At 39.7% G+C, this 20,843-nt stretch overlaps 1 protein-coding gene across 1 annotated transcript in view; it reads right to left on the bottom strand.

The window, feature by feature from the left end:
- Positions 1–8,678: 8,678 nt before the first annotated feature.
- Positions 8,679–20,843, bottom strand: part of LOC122563086 (polymeric immunoglobulin receptor-like) — a 19,084-nt gene continuing 6,919 nt past the window's right edge. Inside the window, exons 2-7 of the mRNA XM_043716499.1 lie at positions 18,501–18,824; positions 17,399–17,719; positions 15,511–15,544; positions 14,628–14,746; positions 12,867–12,907; positions 8,679–10,939 (exon numbers count right to left, since the gene is read on the bottom strand). Coding sequence (XP_043572434.1) covers positions 10,760–10,939; positions 12,867–12,907; positions 14,628–14,746; positions 15,511–15,544; positions 17,399–17,719; positions 18,501–18,824 — 1,019 coding nt within the window. The 3' untranslated portion in view covers positions 8,679–10,759. The remainder of the gene's footprint in view (positions 10,940–12,866; positions 12,908–14,627; positions 14,747–15,510; positions 15,545–17,398; positions 17,720–18,500; positions 18,825–20,843) is intronic.

Below are 20,843 nucleotides of genomic sequence, written 5' to 3'. Positions count from 1 at the left end.
AGAGGATTGGTGTGGACTTGTTGGGCTGAAGGGCCTATTTCCATACTGTAGGGAATCTAATCTAATAAAATATAAGGTCATGGGGCATACAGGCAGTTAATTCTCTATTGTGGTTTTGATCAGAAAATCAATATTGCTGACCAAACCAATTCAGTAATATACTCTATCATTTGTTATTATTGAAAATCTCATTAAATACTCATTAATGAAGGATAGTCAAGAAATGGGAGAAACAGGTTTTGTGAATTTAGTTGGTGCTACCCATTGACTATCATTAGTTTATATATGAAAATTGTGGTCGTGAAGCAGCAGGTATAACTGAGGGAACAGAATTGGTTTTGCTGTGGCTGTTGTTTTCAAATCTTAATTGGAGACCTGTTAATTGATAAAAGTTGGAGAAATCCATTGCTTTAAATTCTACAGCATTTTGATAAAATTAAAAATAACTTGTGCTTGTTTTGTAAGACATTGTTTATACCTTTTAGGGTCATCAACACTTGCATCACAGAGTAGTGACAAAATAATGAAACATGAACAGAAATTGCTAGAGAAACTCAGCAGGCCTGGCAGCATCTGCGTACAGAAAACAGAGTCCAGTAACCCTCTGGTGACTGGTCACTGGACTCTAAACTGAAACTATGCTTACTGTCCAAGGATGCTGCTAGGCCTGCTGAGTTTCCCCAGCACTTTCCGTTTTTGTTTCAGGTTTTCAGCATCTTCTCAGCTCTGTTCTATTTTAGTGACAAAATAATACCGGGCTTGTAAGAATAATATTGCACACTCATACCATATACTTTACAGGAGGTTAACCAAAGCATTCAGAATCCTTTATATGTTTTCTTTCATAAATCTCCATTCAATATTCTGATTTTTGTCCCCTGGCACTAAAGCATTGTCTGTGTAGGATAAAATTGACATTGTTCAGGCAAACTCGAAAATAAACCAAATAATAGTCACAACAGTCTGTGCTGTTCATTGAAGTATTATCATGCATTCTTCACAATAATGAAACCTTGTCCTTTATGATTTAAACTTTAATAAATATATAATAAATGAGAAAATTAGCTTACTACCTTGCTGGTGGTAGTCAATTTGTGGGTTAATTTGGAATGGAAGATTGCCACATATAATGTGTGCAAGCAATGCAATCATCACGGTTTAATGTTAACTTTAGTATCTGCAGAATTGTAACTGTGAATTTGGTGATCTAACCTTCTCTGACAATTTGAATTATATATGCTGGATGAATATAGAACAGCCAGTGAAGACAATAGAAAAATGGGAAGGGGATGGACACTGCCACGGATAGATAATTTTTTTTTGCTTTCTGTAACCACATCAATTAGAGGTAGTTAAAGACTGTCTCTGTCTCTGTCTCTGTAGTACAGTGTAACCTCTGCAAATGCAAAGTCACTGTTGTCATCGGATTAGTCGATAATTTAAATAGTGGTTCTCACTAGTACTACTTATTGTTTTCAACCTGATTTCGCAAAAGATAAGGCAATTGCTTATAAACTTAAAAGACCACTGGGTGAAATCGAAGAGGAGTCTTACTCCATTTCAGCTATTTAAGCAATACTTGGAATGTTGAAAGTAGAGAACACATACGACTCTACATATTATTTGATAATTTTCTATTGCATACAACCTTTTTCATTGCTGTACTATGAAGAAAAGTAGATGAAAAATGTCATTAATCTAATAAAGGTCTCCTGAAAACTATTATGTTTCATATGCATTTGTCTTTTCTGAAAGTTCAAAACATTCAAAAATTTTTTTCTTGTTCTATGTCAGTGCTCTGAAACTGAAAATCACATAGCGTTCAAAGTGGAAGCACTGTGATCAAAAGTTAAGATAACCTGCTAACCCAAATCTATATTGGTAATAGACTTTGATAAAGGCTGTATCAACCATGAAGGTCAAATGCATTTTGTACTCCAATATATTTTATGGCAGCACTTGATTTCCTGTTGCTCATGTTTACTGCTCAGCAGAAATGTGTTGCTGGATTTACCCATTATCCAAGCAGCAACTTTGTGTACTGTATTACCTCAATAATTAATGTAAGGTTAGGAAGTGTGAACCTTATTAATTTTAACATTTATGGTATTTATTAACATACAAGCTTTATTCACTCCAGGAAACTTAATGATTTTGGTGTTTTGGGATATTTCGAGAGGCATAAAGCACTAAAGATGTGAATTTAGTTTATTATTTTAATTTTTGAAATGCTTAAGAAGCAAGTAACAATTTTTGTAAATATTTTTATTGAGAAAAGATTTTAAATTTTTTACAAAATTATAAAATCACTACAAAGCAGTATAATAATAATCTTATTCTAACAACAATAACAGTAAATAAACTACTCTTCTCCACAAACCACTGAGAAAAACAAATCTACGCAACTATAATTCAATAAGTAACTTAAAAAAAACTAAATTAAACTGAGTTGAACTAAGGCAAATTAAATTACATTAAGTTACCAGACTCCGCGCAATCCCAGCAAAGCTCTCCAACACCAGGAGCTTCAGTAGGCTTACCTGTATTTGTTTGGAATTCTTCCTCCCAGGAGCCCCTGGCTTGCCAGACATAGCCCTCATGACTACACAAAGGCTCCAACCAATATAGCCAACAGGTCTGCATCTATATAGGCCAAGAAAAGCTTCATTTTCTGTTGCACCATACTCTTAAGGAAGTCCAGGGGGATGTGCTCCAAAACTTACCTACACCACGGAAGCTGCAATTTGGCAAGCTTAATAAGAGGCCACCTGTAATGCCAGATGAAAATTCGAGCCAACTATTAAGCCTCCATAGCGCTTGACTGGGCAGCATCAAAGGGAGCATTTGTATGGGATATAATAAACGATGGAGAACATTCATTTGGACTAGAGCCATTCTACCCAACCAGGCTATCGGAAGATCCTCCCAGCGCCGAAGGTCCTGTCTTATCTTCTGTAGCGACTGCACAAAGGTGGCCTTATATAATTGATCGAAGGGTGGGGTGATAAAAATGCCTAAATGCAAGATACCTCCCTGTGACCACCTGAAAGGGAAATGAGTTCCACCCACAAGTTCAGATATTCTGATAAAGCTTCCCCACAAGCATGGCCTCCGACTTCATGAAATTGATTTTATATCCCAACAAAGAACCAAATAACTCAATCATTCGTATTAACCAGGGCACAGATATCATTGAATCAGTTAAAAAGTGAAGAACGTCATCCGCATAAAGGGTGATCTTATGCCTGCCTGACCCTATCTCTGGGGTGGTTCTATTGGGGTCTCTGCCAATGGCTCAATCAACAATGTAAATAGTAGCGGTGAAAGGGGACACCCTTGTCAGTTGCCTCTACCAGTACTAAAATTGTCAGACCATATACCATTAGTGAGAATGCTGTTTTCGGGTCACTATATCATACTGCCACCACCTGGCAAAAACCGCCAGTACATAAAAGAGGTACAGCCACTCCTCTCAGTCAAATGCTTTCTCTGCAGCCAGGGAGACTACCAAGCCCAGAATTGACCCTTGCTGGTATATGTACCTGGGCCATGTTTAATACTCTTCTAATATTATTAGAACACCTGTGCCCCTTAATAAAACCTGTCTGGTCCTCTTTTATGAAGAAGGATAAAACACTCTCCAACTTCAATGCCAGCATTTTTGACAAAACTTTAAAATCCATGTTCAATAACCATATGGGCCTGTATGAAGTACAATCTTCTGAGGCTTTCCCTCTCGACAATAAGAGAAATATTTGCTTCTCTCAGAGAGGATGGGAGGTAGTCCTGTATGAATAATTGTACATATCCAACAGTGGCCCGGCCAGCATGTTTATAAACTCCTTGTAAAACTCACTTTGAAATCTGTCTGGGCAGGGCGCTTTACCACTCTGGAGCTACCTCACCGCCTCCTGTTTTCCTTCAATTGTCAGAGGGGGATTTAAAAGAGACACATTCTGAAGTTACACCTGGGAGGTCCAGGGTCTTAAAAAAAAACTCCATCTTCACCAATCTGTCCTTCTAGTCTCTGACCTGCACAGCTCAGAGTAGAACTTCCTGAATGCTGCGTTAATCATTTTGGTGTCACAAGTGAGAGTATCAGCAGTCTGCAATAACATTCTTAGTTCCTCTACAAATCATCTTGTCAGTTTGTTTCCACTTCAATTACTTTTGCACTTTATCCCTGGAGAATTCGCAGTATTTATTTATATCTCTCCAGAAGCTATCTAATATTAAATATATGGACTTTTAAAAAATCATTTTGCACAGAGTAGATCTGTAGTTAATAAAGTTTATAAATCTCTCTCGAGCACAAACATTAATGTCGTAAAATTGCATCCCAAATCACACGTAACTTAGAATTTAGTACTTGAGCCATATCCAATTTTTAAAAGACGTTTTAATTATTGTTATACTCCAGTTTTTTTTTTAATCTAATTTCTGCCTGGACATGTGGTCTGCCATCTTCTGTGATGAGATTCTATGACTCCATACTTCCCCATCCATCATTTCAGTACAAACATTAAAGTTCCTCCTAGTTTCGAAACCTTCATCAATTTTGCTGAGATTTGTTTAAGAAGTGAATGTAATTTCCCTTATTCATAATTTTATTTAATTTCTAATTTGAGTTCAAACTTGCTACACTGAGAACTGGGTATCTCATTTAATTAGTTCTTTTAAAACTACTTGAAGGAAAAGATAGGCAGGTGGAACCAATTTTATTTGCTGCTAATTTGTTCTCGCTTGTCCTAGCAATATTTCTACAATCTGAGACACTAATGGGATGAGGACATCACTGGCTGGCCACTATTTTATTGCCCGTCCCTAGTTGCCCTTGAGAAGGTGGTGGTGAGATGCCATCTTGAACCACCGCAGTCCATCTGCTGTAGGTTGACCTACAGTGCCCTCTGGGAGGGAATTCCAAGATTTTGACTCAGCGACAGTTGGTCCATTTTTTGAAGTGTGAAAGAATATTAGCCTCTTCAAATGAGTTTTTTGAATGTTTGAGCACTAAGTTAGAAAAGTCAAACTACTTGGGTAAGCAGTGCATCTAACGTATACAAAGCTATACATTTAGTGTGCAATTTTAGTTAAGCTTAGATACTTGCAATGAAACAAAAGATGTTATAAAGTATATAAGTGTTCTGTAATGCATTAGAAATGATTTTATTGTATTGATACTTCAGCTCATTTTTAAAGATGAAAGACTTTTGATTCTGTCTTGGGAAGTTAGGATATTTCACGATTTTGTGCAAAACAAGGTTTGATAACAGAAACATTCTAACAGATATTAAAATTGTTCAGGAGGTGAAGGTGCTGGGCCACCTCCATCGCCAAACCCTAACTGCTGGACACCTGAAAGAAGAATGCCTCATCTTCCGCCTTGGGACCCTGCAACTACACGAGATCAATGTGGATTTGACCAGTTTCCTCATTTGTCCTCCCTCCATCGTCTTTCCCATCTATCCGCTCCACCCTCCTCTCTGACCTATCACCTTCTCCCCCACCTTCATCTACCTATTGCATGCTCAGCTACCGCCAGCCCCAGCCCCATCTCCCTCCCATTTAATCTCTCAGACACCCAGCCCACAAGCCTTATTCTTGATGAAGGGCTTATGCCCAAAACTTCAATTCTCCTGCTCCTTGGATGCTGCCTGACCTGCTGTGCTTTTCCAGCACCACACTCTCAACATTAAAATTGTTCAGCCAAATTTTTACCCTGCGCTCTTACGATGTACAATTTCAAAGAAGAGTAGTTGAGTGGCATGACTAATATTATTGGCTAATGTACCTTGCCAAAAATGATTATTTGGTTGTTATCACGTAGCAGTTTGAGGAGGCTTTACAACAGCAGCTGCAATTCGAAGCAGTATCATTGTTCCCAGGTCCTTAAAGTGTGATAAAAATGCAAAGTTTTAACTCATGTCTAAATGCACTAATCATGCAATTTGAAGACATTTCAAATGAAGTTTAAATAAACTCCTTTTGGACTTTAACTCAGTTTTGGTCCATTTTTATAATGGATATATCATCTTTAGCGAGAAAACAGAAACAGGAGACATGCAGAAGAAACAAGTTAAAAGCAGGAGCAGGACTTTCAGCTTTTCAAACCTACTCTGCAATCAAATAAGTTCATGGTTGATCTGATTGTAACCCCAAATCCACATGCCTGTCTAACATTTCACTCCCTTGCTTAAGAATGTCTGCATTTGCCTCAAGTATTCAAAGACCTTCCTTCCACCATCTTGTGACCTTCAGAGAATTTTATTGCCTCAACTCAGATTTTTAAACTGACTTCTAGCGCTAGATTCTCCCATAAGAGCAAATCTCCCCAATTCATCTGAAATGCTTAAGGATTTATGTTTCAATCGAGTCACCTTACTCTTGTAAACTCGAGTGAATGCAAGCCGAGCCTCTCCCAGCCTTTCCTCCTAATACCCTCACCCTTCCGTTAATCCTGCTTTGAACTAGAACCAACACATTTACATCCTTAAATAAATTGACCAATATGGTGCACGATACTCCAGATGCAGCCTCATCAGTGCAGTGTATAACTGCAGCTTAAAATTCCAACTGTTGTGTTCTATTCCCCTTGCAATAAATGACAGATTGCATTAGGTTTCCTAATTACTTGTTGTGCCTGCAAATTAACATATTGCTGTTTGTGCATGAGGACACCCAGATTCCTCTACATCTGAACTCGGCAATCTCTCTTCATATTATATGTTCCTTTCTCATTCTTAAAAAATACGAGTTGGATCATATAAAAACATCATGGATCTATGAAAGGGAAATCATGTTTGATAAACCTAGAGTTTGTCCTGACGAAGTATCTAGAAGCCTAGCTGGATAAGTAATTGATGTGTATTTGGGCATTCAGAAAGCTTTTGATAAAGATCCACATCAGAGGCTATTGTGTATGCCAATTCTTAATTCAGGCTTTGATTTCTCAGATAGGGAGCAAAGTAGGAACAAATGGGTCATTTTCAGGCTGCAAGGCATTGATAAAAGAGATACGACAAGGTTAAATACTTGGGACCCCAGCTGTATGGGGTATTTAAAGAATATGGGGAGAAAGCATAAAATTGGTGTTAACTTAGAGGATTAGCCATGATTGTTTTGAATGGTAAACTGGGCACAATAGCTGAATAACTTGTTCTTGAGTCCATGTTCTACATTTTCTGTGATTTTGAATAGCTTGTAACATTTTCCCCATGACAAAAGTTAAGCTAACTTGCTATAATTTCATGTTTTCTGTCTTTCCTCCTTTTTTGAATAATTATATTTACTACCTTCACAGCTACTGAGACTGACCCTGAATTAAGAGAGTTTTGGAAAATTATTTTGATTATCTTACGAGCAATTCCTTTTAAAGTCCTGGGATAGTTCCTCAGCACTTGTCACCTGCAGCTTCAACACTTTGCTGAGTACAGACCTTGGTGATTGTGATTTTCCTTAGTTCCTCCATCCTTGCCATTTTCTGATTTGGTGCTGCATCTGAAATGTTATTTGTACCCTGTTTACTGAAGACTGATGCAAAATACTTGATCTATTCATTTGTTATTTCCTTATTTTCCATTAATAATTCTTTAGATTTGCTTTCAATAAGACCAACCCTCAATTTGTTTGTTGTTCTCCTTTTAAATATTTGTAGAAACTTGCATCTGTTTTTATATTTCTCGCTAGCTTTCTCTGTAATTTTTCCATTTCGCTATTATTTTGGTAATTTGTTCATGTTTTCATATACTGTCCAATCTTCTGATCAAACATCCCTTTGTACATGCCTTTTCTTTTAATTTGATCCTATCTATACATTTCTAATCTATCTCAAACGGTAAGTCCCTCCATTTGAACTTTTCTTACGGCTGGTCTGTTTATATTCTGTATATTCTGACATACCCTCCTCAATGTCTGCTGCTGCATCTGCGTTGACCTGCTCTTGAACCTAATCTGTCAATTTGTTTAGCCAGCTGTGCTTTCATGCCCTCAGAATTCCCTTTGCTTTAAATTAAAAAAAAAAGTCTTGGACCTACTCCTTTTTCCCTCAGTTTGAATGCAGAATTCAATCATATTATGGGTGCCACAACCTAAGGATACCTTCGATTGTTGTAAAAATCCATCTGCTTCACTTTTGGAGGTCCAGTAATTTACCACCCTTACTTGGTCTGACCTATATGTGACTCCAGACACACAGCAATGTGATTGATTTTTAACTGCCTTCTGGGCAATTAGGGATACTAGCTTTGTCAACAACACTCTCATCCAATGAATGATTGAGGAAAAAAAGTCATATGCCTTGAATTTCTAACTAGATCCTACAGAAGCTGGTCTTTTTACTTGGCCAGGTGTTTGTAGTATCTCAGCTGTTGTAGAGACTATCGCTCAATTATTTTCAGCCAGTTCCTCTGTTACAGAAACAAGGCTTAGCCAGAGTTGGAAAGGCTTCCAAAGTCCTTGACTGATTTGATAAACTACTTTGAACCATGCTGGTTGAGATGCCTTAATGAATCCCTGCTATGCATAAAGATAAGTGAAAAGAAAATGACGCACACAGTTCATTTAAACATATTTTCCCCAAGTTATAATATATCACAATAATGGACTGTGCAATCAAGATCATTTTCATGAACAATTTTTAAAAATTGTTTTTTCCCATGAAAATGATCTTGATTGCACAGTCCATTATTTTGATATGTTATAACTTGGGGAAAATATTTTTTAAAATTTGTTTTTGTGTGGAGTTCTATCTGATTAACAAATGAAATTGCACATTACATTTAGTAGAAGTGAAAGTGCAGTTGCTGGAAATCAATAAAACAAAATGCAGGAATTACTTGGTGAAAATTGCATAGGACAAAGAATCCCTGCTTTTTAAAATGCTGTTCTTGTTTAGGCATTTCATTGAACTTGCTATTGTAAGCACTGGCATTCTTGTGTATTAATATTGGTTTAGCTATATACACTATATAGTTCCAAGGCATTAGCAATGTTTCCAAGCAGCACACTCAAAGGTAGAAAACAAATTGACATAATATTTGAGATGGAATCGCAGCTTGAGGTAGAACCGATGAATCTTTAATTCTCTGCAGGAGCATCATGGATTTCAAAGCTGTAATTCTTCACATGCTGATCTCAGTTTATCAGCAAAGCAAGCCATTGATCTGAGGATGTTCTTGCACATGAAGAAAGGGAACAGTGGACTGCTTCTCTGCACTTCCATTTGCAGCACTTCAAACTATTGGGACATTAGCCTACCCTCTTGGAAGATGCAGAGTGCAAAGGAAAATCAAGTGAGGTCTTAAAGTACATTCAGACTCAGCTGAAAACGGGATTTTGATAGATCTGCCATAGATTTTATTTACTATTTAATAAGTGATTTTGGAATGTCTGAAAAAATTATATGTTTAGAGTGATGACAAGCAAATGTAGGTCAGTGCTACAGCAGTTGGAAAGATAGGTAGTTAGCGTTTCAGACCAATTACCTGAACTGAAATCTTGGGTGGAATTTAGTTTTGAATTTGTGGTCACATCTCACCATCTTAAATGTTGGGTGAGCCCTCTTTTAGATTGTCGTAAAGTGATTTCATGACTGGTGATCAGCTCAGTGAGATTCCTTCTCTACCTGAGGAGGAAGTCATCCATTTTGAGAGCTGTTGACTAGTCAGAATGTTGGCAGCTCTTTAGCCCAAGCTGAGTTACCACAGGCTGCAGCCAGTGCTGGGACTGTAGGCAGTTCCCAAGATTGTGGAGTCAAGGATCAGATTGAAGAACTGAAAGAGGGTTTTGACTGGGTCAGTGCTCTGTAGAGGAGGACATGGGGGTACTGAGAGAAGAAAGCGATTGGGGTGGGGAGGGAGTGGGCGTTGCTCTGTTGAGCATACGTTGCCTGTACAGAAGGTCTGCCCACCTCATCCAGTGCAAAGCTTGCAGGATTTGCCATGGGAGAATAATTGAAGGGATGGGTGGAGGCATTAGACCTTAGTCAAGGCATAGAATACAAGAGTAAGGAGGTTACTTTGGATCTCTGTCAAAGATCAACAAGGCCCCAACAGGAATTGTGTGTGCAGTTCTGGGTCACTACAGTGTTGGAAGGGTATGAAAACGCTAGAGAAGGTGTAGAGGGGATTCACCAGACTATTGTCTGGGCTGGAGCTGTGAAGAAAGACTAAGTAGGCGGTTTTCTTTTGTGCAGAGAAGACTGAGCAGGAACTGGATTGCATAAAATTGAGGAGCGTAGATTGGAGGTAGCAGAGGGGTCAATAACCAGAGGGCATAGATTTGTGGTAAGGAGCAGGAGATTTAGACGGGGCTTAAAGAAAGCTCTTCGCTAATAGTAGTGGGTATCTGGGAAATCATAGTCTTTAGTTTGGTAGAGGTGGGATTTGAATGTAATTAGATGATCATTTAACACAATTGCAAACAAGGCTATGAGCCAAGTGCCCGATTTCGGGATTAGATACATGATTGCGTCTGCACCACTCGACAATGGGCCAAATGGCCTCTTTCTGTGCTGTGAACTCTAACTATGTGGCTCTTATTTGTCTCAAGACCAGGCAGCATTACAGACACCACTCTACTGCTTGTAAAATGCCAATGGTGATGGGTTTGACACCAGACTTATAGTAGTCCCCGTCTGGTGGTCTGCTCCCAGAAGATAAAATGTTTCTCTCTCTGGTGCTATTCCAATTGCTGACTGTTTTTAAAATTAAGGTTTAAGGAATAAATAGAGCGTTGTCTTTGAATCCAGAAGGTAATTGCTCTAAGATTTGAATTGCAATGCCGCATATTCCACTGATTCCGAAGAATTGATCTTGATGCTACCCTTTTGCTCTTTCAAATCCTTTAAGTTAGCATAAGTTCCAGAATCTTCCATTGTTTGAGCAGAAGGCTGAAGGGTCACATTGGAATAAGTGACGGCGTCTTTCATTATCCTGTCAGACTGAAATAAACATCACACTCACACTTGAACATGTAACAAAGGCATGATGCTAAAATATGAAAATTAACATTGAATGACATTGCCAGCACTGAAACCTCCACCATCAAGAGAAATTGAACTGAAACAGCCATGTAACTGTTGTGGCTATAAGTAAAAGGAAAGTCACCAGAGGACAGGGAGGCTGCTCTTTCATTCGAAGGTGATGACTGATGGTGAGTTTAACCTGAGGGTAACCATGCCTCAGGTGAGGGGAAAGGTTGAGGTGATGACCCCACTTAGTGTGGAAATTGAACCCACACTGGTGACGTTGCCAGGCAGCCAGCCGTCCATCCAGCCAACTGACCTCCGTGTTGGAGGTTGGGAACTTTGTTTTGAGTAACTAATCATGCGTCCCCAAAGTCTGCCCATTGTAAACAAGGTGTAAGTGATTATATGGAATGCACTCACTTGGGGAGCGCAGCTGCCACAACATTCAAGAAACTCTGCAGTATTCAGGACAAAATGCTCACTTGTTTGGCACTCCATCAGTCACCCTCAATATGCAAATATAAGGAAATACTGCAGTGCTGCAAGTCTGAAATAAAAACAGAAAATGCTGGAGATGCTCAGCAGATCAATTGTCACAGGCTCTGTAGATGCTGTCAGTCCTGCGAGATTTATCCAGCATTTTCTGTTTTCATTACTTTGAGTATATTTGCTCCATCACTGATGTGCAGTGATATTGCTGTATACCATCTCCAAGAAGCACTGCAGCAACTAACTAAGAAATGTTTCTTCTCATTTTTCTTGCCACTGCACGTCAACATATTGATCAGTGTGCGCAGCCCTTCTCAGTGTCTGTGTCTACAACGTAGGGGGAGGGACCATTGTCAGTCAAGGTCTTTCAAAGACACCTTCCAAATTCAAGGGCAGGAGATGCACATTCCTCTCCTTAGGTTCACGCTAACCCGTCTTAGACCATATCCCTTCACTGGCACTTGGTCAATACTGGAACTCCTTCCCTAACCAAACTAGTTGTAGAATCCCTACAGTGTGGAAGCAGGCCATTGAGACTACACTAACCCTCCGAATCGCACCCCACCCAGACCCATCCACTTACCCTACAATCCTGTACTTCTCATGGCTAATCCACCTAGCTTGCACATCTTTGGACTGCAGGAGGAAACCAGAGCACACGGAGGAAACTCATGCAGATGCAGAGAGAATGTGCAAACTCCACACAGACAGTCGCCTGAGGCTGGAATCAAACGTGGGTCCCTGGCGCTGCGAGGTGGCAGTGCTAAACACTGAGCCACCGTGCTGCTCCAGGGTGAACTAAGGGTGAACGTGTCCCAGATGGACTGCAGAGGCTCAAGTCAGAGGCTTACCCCCACCACCTCTGCACAGTAATGGTTGCCTTGTGTCTAATGAGGATGCACAATTACCCTAAAATTTTCCACAAATCCCATTGTGCTGAACTGTATAACAGAGTCTATTGTGGAGAATCTTGTCAAAATCCAATTTTTATTCCTTCACAGAATGCTTGGGCCAGTATTGATTATCTATAATTTATTGTCCTCGAGCTACCTGATTGAATTGCTGCAGTTGAAACTTTATTGCTGGAACAGCACAGCAGGTCAGGCAGCATCTAGGGAACAGAAGATTCGACGTTTCGGGCACATGCCCTTCTTCAGGAATAGGATGTTGGTACATCCACAGTGAGTCAGGGAGGGAATTCCTCGAGTCCCAGCAACAGTGAATGAGCAGATTTTTAGGTGCATGATTGGAGGTAAATGCAGGTGGTGGTTTTCAAAACCAATGAATATAATGCTCCACAATGTTTTGGTGAGTACTTTGGGGCATTTATGCGATTAAAGCAATGAAGTGTTGAGTAATTGTAAGATAAGTGGGACAATATCCATAATCTTTAGATGCCTTCCATTCTTACCTTACTGGTCATGTCTGGAGTTTCTGGATTTTCATTCTTAACTGCAAAATAAATAGTAAATGATTCACTTACAACAAAGCTGCTTTCATTTACTCTCCCCACAGTAGATTTGTTCTATTTTAGTCTGGAATGTAAACCAGTGTAAAAACCTCAATGTCACACTCTGTTTCACACTTACACTCATCCACCCACATCAAGTCAACCACGTATTTCTAACCTAGTACAGGAAGCTCCAAACACTTGCTATTTCCTAGCTGCATGATGGTAAACCACTTCCTTCAAGATGTTGAAGAAAATTGAGTTAAGTTTGACACTTTAGCTTGTTCTGCCTTTCACCCTGAGAAATAGATTAACCTCTTTTCAAATAATTTCATCTGTTAAGGGTGGTAACATATATTTCTGAAAATTCTGAGGCATGAGAACTTTTCACTGCTTCCAACGTGATTCATGTCTTGCAATCTAGGAGCTTAAATTATATCATAAATTATGGAGACGTGCTAGAGTTTAATGAGAATCTGCAAAAGCAAATTACAGCCTTCAGTTGATTGAATAACTTTGGATGTACTTCTAAAACGATTGAGAGTTTACTCTGGATGTTTTGATTTTACTCATTTCATTCTTTGTTAAACTTTTTATAAAAGGATATTGGAAGATGGATTTTGAAATAATTTTCACATTATATACTGTAAAAGCAATTGAAACTTTAAATGTTCACTCCCATTTTTTCAAGCGCACCGTATACACATGGTATTGGAAAGTGTTGTCACATCACCTTTAACGGCACTTTCCAAATCCACAACCTCTACCAATTAAAAGATCAAAGACAGTATTGAAACAGAATTGTACTTTCTTCGAATTACCCTCCCAAGTTGCACAGATTTGACACCACACCACTGTTGTTCAAAATGTTCCAGGGATATGAGAATTGCGGGTAAGGCCAATATTCCATGCATATCCTTAATTGCCTGGAGAAAATACCTTCCTGAAGTATTGCATTTAGTGTATGTATATCCACAGAGCGGTCAGGAAGGGAGTTTCAGGATATGGACACAGAGACAATTAAATTATTTAAATAAATCCGTTGGAGTATTACCTGGTGTCATGTGACTTCTGATTTTGTCCTCCCCTGTTTCATCACTGGTATCCCCACACAATGGAAGTATTGTGATATATTTCCAATTCAGAATGATGTGTGGCTTGGAGGGGTATTTGCAAGAAGTAGCAGTTTGAATCATCCTGTTCAGCAATATTAGTGCACATCTTTGAACCCAGGCCTTCCTGGCCCAGGGGTAGGGTCACTTCCACTGTGCAGAACAGGCTGAATAAATGATCATAGAAGCTCAGATTTCCCCATTTAATTGTCATTGTAAGCAAAGAGAACAGACTGAGCCCAAACAGCCCAGTGGGTTCATTGACTGGAGATATTGATGGCCCACAGCCTTAGCTCTGGGAGTTGGCCTCCAGTAGCCTGTTGGTCTCAGACCTAAGTGGGGCCTCTGCCTCATTGTTCCCTTCATGGACCTAATTGAGTATCGGCCACTGATGTGGCTAGCCTCTGGCATATTAACCCCAACTTGAGCAGGTACAATTCTGGTAGCCAAGCCCATACGTTACTTTGTACCTTTGCTCCTGGCCCTACTTCCCAAAACACTTGTGTAGAACCGTGAAAATGTTGCCCTATCTGTTTCTGATTGGGTAGCAACTATTTTCAATATTATATCAACATTTTATTCTCAGGAATCAGTTTCTGCTTTTACGTACCATCATTTCCTGCCCTTTTTGTCTCTTTTCTTTTCCACAGAAACAGAATCAGTAGCGATAAGGTTAACAGTCCCAGCAAAGCAGGGATGATGATGTGCCATATTTGCAGGGTGGTATTACTAAAAGAAAATGAAGCAGAATTGGTTAAATTAAAGCGTTGTGCACTCAATAGAACCAGGCAAAAATATGTAAACATTTATTAGCTGTAAACTAGATGGGAATTAGTTTTAAATATAATTGTCTCTGAATTAAAAGATGTGTTACATTCTAGTGAGCCTACTCTGCTGAGGATGCATTGCAGCAACTTGTTAAAGTTTCTTCAACAGCACCTTCTAAACTTACAATGTCTACCACTTTGAAAGACAAAGACAAGGGAACACCACCATCTGCACGTGCCCCTCTAAGTCACACATCATTTTGACTTTGAATTGTGTTCCTTCCTTGATAATACTGTGGGAAATACTGATGCCACGTGGATTGCAGCAGCTCAAGAGGTTGGCTCATGGTCACCTTCTCAAAGTCAATGAGGGATGAGCGATAAATGCGGGCCTTGCCCATGATGGCCACATCTTGTGAATGACTAATGCACTGGGCTGACGTGTGATTTTCTCATTGTGAACAGAAATGAGATGTAAGTGGGAGTGCGGATCTCATCATCAAATGAACAATTGCTGCCAGGACCTGTGTAAACTTTGTTATCTGATTTTGATATTGGTATTAATTGAGATAGACAATTAATAGAAGAATTATGAGGAAAGGTATGGCACCAAAAGGGTAGTTTTTAATCACATAACATCACTCAGTGAGGAGACCAGAACTATCCAACAACTTCAATCAGAATGACCCAAAAGTGATTATTCTAAGAAAACTATTAAAATCTTACCTTAGGTTGTCACTGGAAATTGCTGGAATTCCCACTGTTGCAAATAAATGTGAATAAGTAACTGAATGAATAGTTGAAAACCATCAGCAATACAAGCATAACTTTCCTCTTTAGCACAATCCCTTAGGAAGCAAGATGGTGGTGGAGCGTTGGTGAAGGTGATGGGGTGAGGCCTGCTGAGTGGTGCAGGTGAATGGGAGGGTTCTGTTTAGTATTGGGTGTGATGCACAGGAGGGTGTTGACTGCTGGTGGGGCGAGGGGGAGGGGGTCTGTTTGGTGGGGGTGAAGGGGAAAGGGATGGTTAACTGGTGTAGGGGGAATTGGTTTAATAATCCTGAGCATTGGCTGTTTAAAATTCCTTGAGGCAATTACTCAAATTGAGGATGGATGAACAAAGATTTGTGGAATAGGTATCGTTGCCTTTGTCGGGGTCATAAAATCTTGTGAAAGGAAGAGAGGGAAAGTTGGATTCAGTTGGTGGGAAGAAAGGCGGGGTTCCCAGCAACCCATAGAGAATTTGAAAATCAAGAAAGTCTACATCTGTTGTGGCCCTTAGTGTGGAGGGGGATTAATGCTGCAACTGTGGCTCTTTTGTCCATTTGACTCCATGAATTGGGGTTTGGGAGGACACTGTCATGGTCTTGTGGCCTGTCATGTGGAGATCACCTCCATATAGTTGCTGGGCTCATTCCTCAGGGGGAACTGGGGAATGGGATGGTCCAGCACTAAGAAACTGTCATTGGCTTCTAAAAATGCCAGCTGTATTGGCTCTAAGTTGGCTTCACTGAGACTCCATCTCCACAGAGTGAGTTAATGATTCCTATGGGAGCCTGCCCAGAGAAATTCACATAGAGGTGGCACAGCAGTCAGAGGTGACCTGATCCTGCATGCATCTCCTCCGCCCTCATCACCACCCCCACTGTGGAGCAGGTAGACCCTGTCCAGAGTGACTGAAGCCACTTGGCCATGATCATAACCTCTGTAAACTTCCCTTCTTGTGTCGGGAAATACTACAGTGTGCCTCACTGTCCAGTGTGGTACTTGAAGGTCCACTCAAAATGAGGGAGGATTTGTCTCAAAGCTGCTTCCATATCCTTTTCATCCTTCCTCCATGACTGGAGTGAGATACAGGCCTGGAACAGTAACTGGAAGAAAGAGCAATTTATTCTGAGACAAATATTGCCCATTCTAATCTGGTATTTTTTGAAAGTAATTGCAACACCTGTTTTTAATATCCAAATTCAGATATTGATTCATTGACTAAATATTATATATTACAGCAAACAATAATTTAACTGAAGTCTAAGGTATATGAATATGTCACACCCTATCATGCTTTAGAGTTACATCCTTTACTGTCACTGGATTAAGATCCAAGAACTCTGTCCCTAACAACGTCACCCTTTGGGGGTGTTCCTACATCGTGACAGCAGTGGTCAAGAAGGCAGGTAATTTGGGCTGGCCAATAAAATCTGGCCTTGCCAGTGATACCCATGCCCTTGTGAATGAGAAAGCCAGGGATGTAGGGGGATGACCCCACTTACGGTGGAGGCTAAATCCAAGCATCTTTAATTTAAGATAGTTATTAAATATTAAATAAGAATTTCATTGAGTATATTCTTTGCCCAGAGAATTGGCTGAATGTGGAAATTGCTAAACGCTGAACAAGAAGCGTAGTTGAGGCAAGAATGATAGCTGCAATTAACAGAAAGAGAAATAAACACATTGAGATGCAATGGAGTAAGAGAAGGATATGTTGAAAGGGTGAGATGGCATAGGACTGGGGAAGGCTCTTGTGTAACATGAACACCAGCATTGACCAATGTGTCTATTCTGTAAGTGCTATGGATGACCTACTGATCTATAATAATTTTAATTTGATTCTTACCATTAGCAATTGTTAGGATTTGTGTGATCTTTACGTCATCTATATTTACTGATCCACACCAGTACTGTCCTTTATCTCCTTTAGTGATATTGCTCATGATAACAGTAAGATTTTGAGACTTGTTTGTCATGATTAGAATTCTCCCTTTATACTCATTTCCAATAGTTTTATCTGAGCTGGCGATAACAGTGCAATTATTTACAGAGGTTACTTTACAGAAGAATTTCTTATAGTGTATCTCCTGTTGCGTGTAGAGACACGATACAATAGTGGTATTTTGCATTAAATTGTAGGTCTCTGTTGGAATGGATTCCTCTGAATCTGTTGGTAAATATGAAAAAGAAAGCCATTAAAACTGCAGAATGAAGAATAACTGAATATTTTTAGTTTTGAAAATATCTAAAATAAATGAGCTAAATGTTGAAAATGTCAAAAAATGTTTTCTGTTTTTAAAATACAAATAGGATTACAGAGTCATAGAGCCCAGTGTAAGGGCTGAAAGCTTTTATGTTCATTGTTGTTCATGTTATGTTTTTAATTGTGTATATTTTCCACCACACGTGGGAGATATGTTTATCCAAGTTTGGTAATTCCTTCCTGTTATCTGTAACTCCAATGAAAATGCTTAAAAGACTGTTTCTGGGGGGATCTAACCATTGTTGTTCTAAGTTACTGCACCAGAATTGGAATTGATCATATGTTTTAAGTTGTGTACCAGAATGCTTGGTGCTTAATCTCAACCTGAGGCCACTTTCTTACAGGAGACCACAATGTATCACAGATGTAATGTAATTAGCTATTAAGCAATATGTAATAAACCTATTTATTGTTCATCAAAATTGAACATATTTTTTATTGAAACCCTTCATGTGGGAATCTCATGGTGTCAGTAGCTTAGAATAATATCAATGAGAAGCATTAGTGTCAGTTCACCTACTCAAAGCTTCTTAATCACACCATTTTACAAAGATAGGGACCTGTGTTGATCCTTTCATAAACTGAAGTCAAATTCTGGAGCACACCAGCTCTGAAGATTCATGGGCCTGGTATTACTGCACTCAGACCACATTATCAGCCTTATAATCTTCTGAAATATTCTTACCTGTAAAAACCTTCAGTAATATAACATCTGAAACAATGATGGAATCTTGGTTTTGTGCTCCACACCAGTACGTTCCTGTATTTTTCTCCTGAAGTTGTTGCATGGTGACAGAAATTGACCCATTGATGTAAGAGATGGATGTTGCACAATGAAAATTATTGTTCATGGATTTTTCAATTCTTACTATAAATTCGCATGCATTTTCTGAATATGATTTACACCACATTACAGGATGTTTTTGGTCCCATTTCCATGGAAATTGGACAGTGATACTTTTCCCTGCAGCAGCTTTCAACACTGTCCATGTAATTTGTGTCCATGAAGCTGTTGGGTGAAATGTTACAAGTGAACAAGAATTATATCTCAACAATCAATTTTAAGCAATTGTTTTGGAACCTCACAGACAACTATTATAAACATTTCAACAAGGGATGGAAGAAAAGGCCCTGGAAGGGAATGGAGTTATCCAGGATGGAGGATGGGAAAAATTTCTGGCTGTAACAGCTGCTCCTTTTTTTTTGAGGTATTTTAGGTGCTGGAGGTGATTTCCTCGAATTCCAGGAGCAGCAATTACTTTTTCATTTGCTGTTGCATTGTTTTGGAACTTTTGGCAAAAAAATTCAAAACAACAGCAGTTTTAATAGGGAGAAGAACAGACAAAGGAACACATGGTGAGGTCATTGCAGGAGAGAGAGAGAGAACCTGCATAGTTACTGCCTTTGCTGGTTGAATTCATGTATCCCTGGACATCGGAGGATATCTGGGAAAATTAACAAATGGTGAAATTCACAACTGCTCTTGGAGGAACCTGTTTGGGTGAAGTTCACAGCACAGAATTAGATAAGTTAATTGTTGCTTTAAGTGTGGCCTACAGAGAATCTGCAGTAGTGAGTAGAGTGGGTTCTTTCTTGATTATATGTTTTGGAGATATGTCTCTTGATTAAACTTAAAATATAAGTCACAACTATTAATTTAACTTGGGACAGTGTTTGTAGAGGAATAAGACGGTGTTAATTTCTGGGTATGTAGATTGTGAAGGAGCAAAAATGGCCTCTAATAGAGTGATATGTACTTCTTGTCAGATGTGGGAATTTAAAGAGACTTTAAGGGTTACTGCGGATTATTTCTGCCATAAATGCTGTTGGATGTGAATCTTATCAGATCGAGTGGATCAGTTGGAGAGACAGATAGAAGCAATGAGGAATTTGCAACAGCAACAGTATGTGATGGATGGCAGTTATAGGAAGGGGGGAAGTCTCAAGATACAGTCACATAGATGGGTTAACTCCAGGAAGGGTAACAGAGGTAGGCAGCAAGTGCAGGAGTCTTTTGTGGATATACCCATTTCAAACAGGTATGCTGTTTTGGAAAATGTAGGGGGTGATGGATTCTCAGGGGAATGTAGCACAAACAGCCAAGTGTCTGGTATTGAGACTGGCTCTAATGCAATGAGGGGTACGTTGGCTTCCAAGAGATCAATTGTGTTAGGGGATTCTCTAGTCTGAGGTACTGACAGACGTTTCTGTGACCAGCAGCGAAAAATCAGAATGGTGTGTTGTTTCCCTGGTGCCAGGATCAAGGATGTCTCAGAGAGGATGCAGAATGTTCTTACGGGGGAGAGGGGCCAGCAAGAGGTCATTGTCCACATTGGAACCAATGACATAGGAAGGGAAAAGGTTGAGATTCTGAAGGGAGATTACAGAGAGTTAGGCAGGAATTTAAAAAGGAGGTCCTCAAGGGTAGTAATATCTGGATTACTCCCAGTGCTATGAGCTAGTGAGGGCAGGAATAGGAGGATAGAGCAGATGAATGCATGGCTGAGGAGCTGGTGTATGGGAGAAGGATTCCCATTTTTGGATCATTGGAATCTCTTTTGGGGTGGAGGTGACCTGTACAAGAAGGACAGATTGCACCTAAATTGGAAGGGGATTAATATACTGGCAGGGAAATTTGCTAGAGCTGGTCGGGAGGATTTAAACTAGTAATGTGGTGGAGGGTGGGGGGGAACCCAGATAGTGAGGAAAGAGATCAATCTGAGACTGATACAGTTGAGAACAGAAGCGAGTCAAACAGTCAGGCCAGGCAGGGACAAGGTAGGACTAATAAATTAAACTGCATTTATTTCAATGCAAGGGGCCTAACAGGGAAGGCAGATGAACTCAGGGCATGGTTAGGAACATGGGACTGGGATACCATAGCAATTACAGAAACATGGCTCAGGAATGGGCAGGACTGGCAGCTTAATGTTCCAGGATACAAATGCTACAGAAAGGATAGAAAGGGAGGCAAGAGAGGAGGGGGAGTGGCATTTTTGATAAGGGACAGCATTACAGCTGTGCTGAG

Source organism: Chiloscyllium plagiosum, chromosome 26 (genome assembly GCF_004010195.1).
Source record: "Chiloscyllium plagiosum isolate BGI_BamShark_2017 chromosome 26, ASM401019v2, whole genome shotgun sequence".
NCBI classification, from domain to species: domain Eukaryota; kingdom Metazoa; phylum Chordata; class Chondrichthyes; order Orectolobiformes; family Hemiscylliidae; genus Chiloscyllium; species Chiloscyllium plagiosum.
This window is presented reverse-complemented; position numbering and strand designations above follow the sequence as displayed.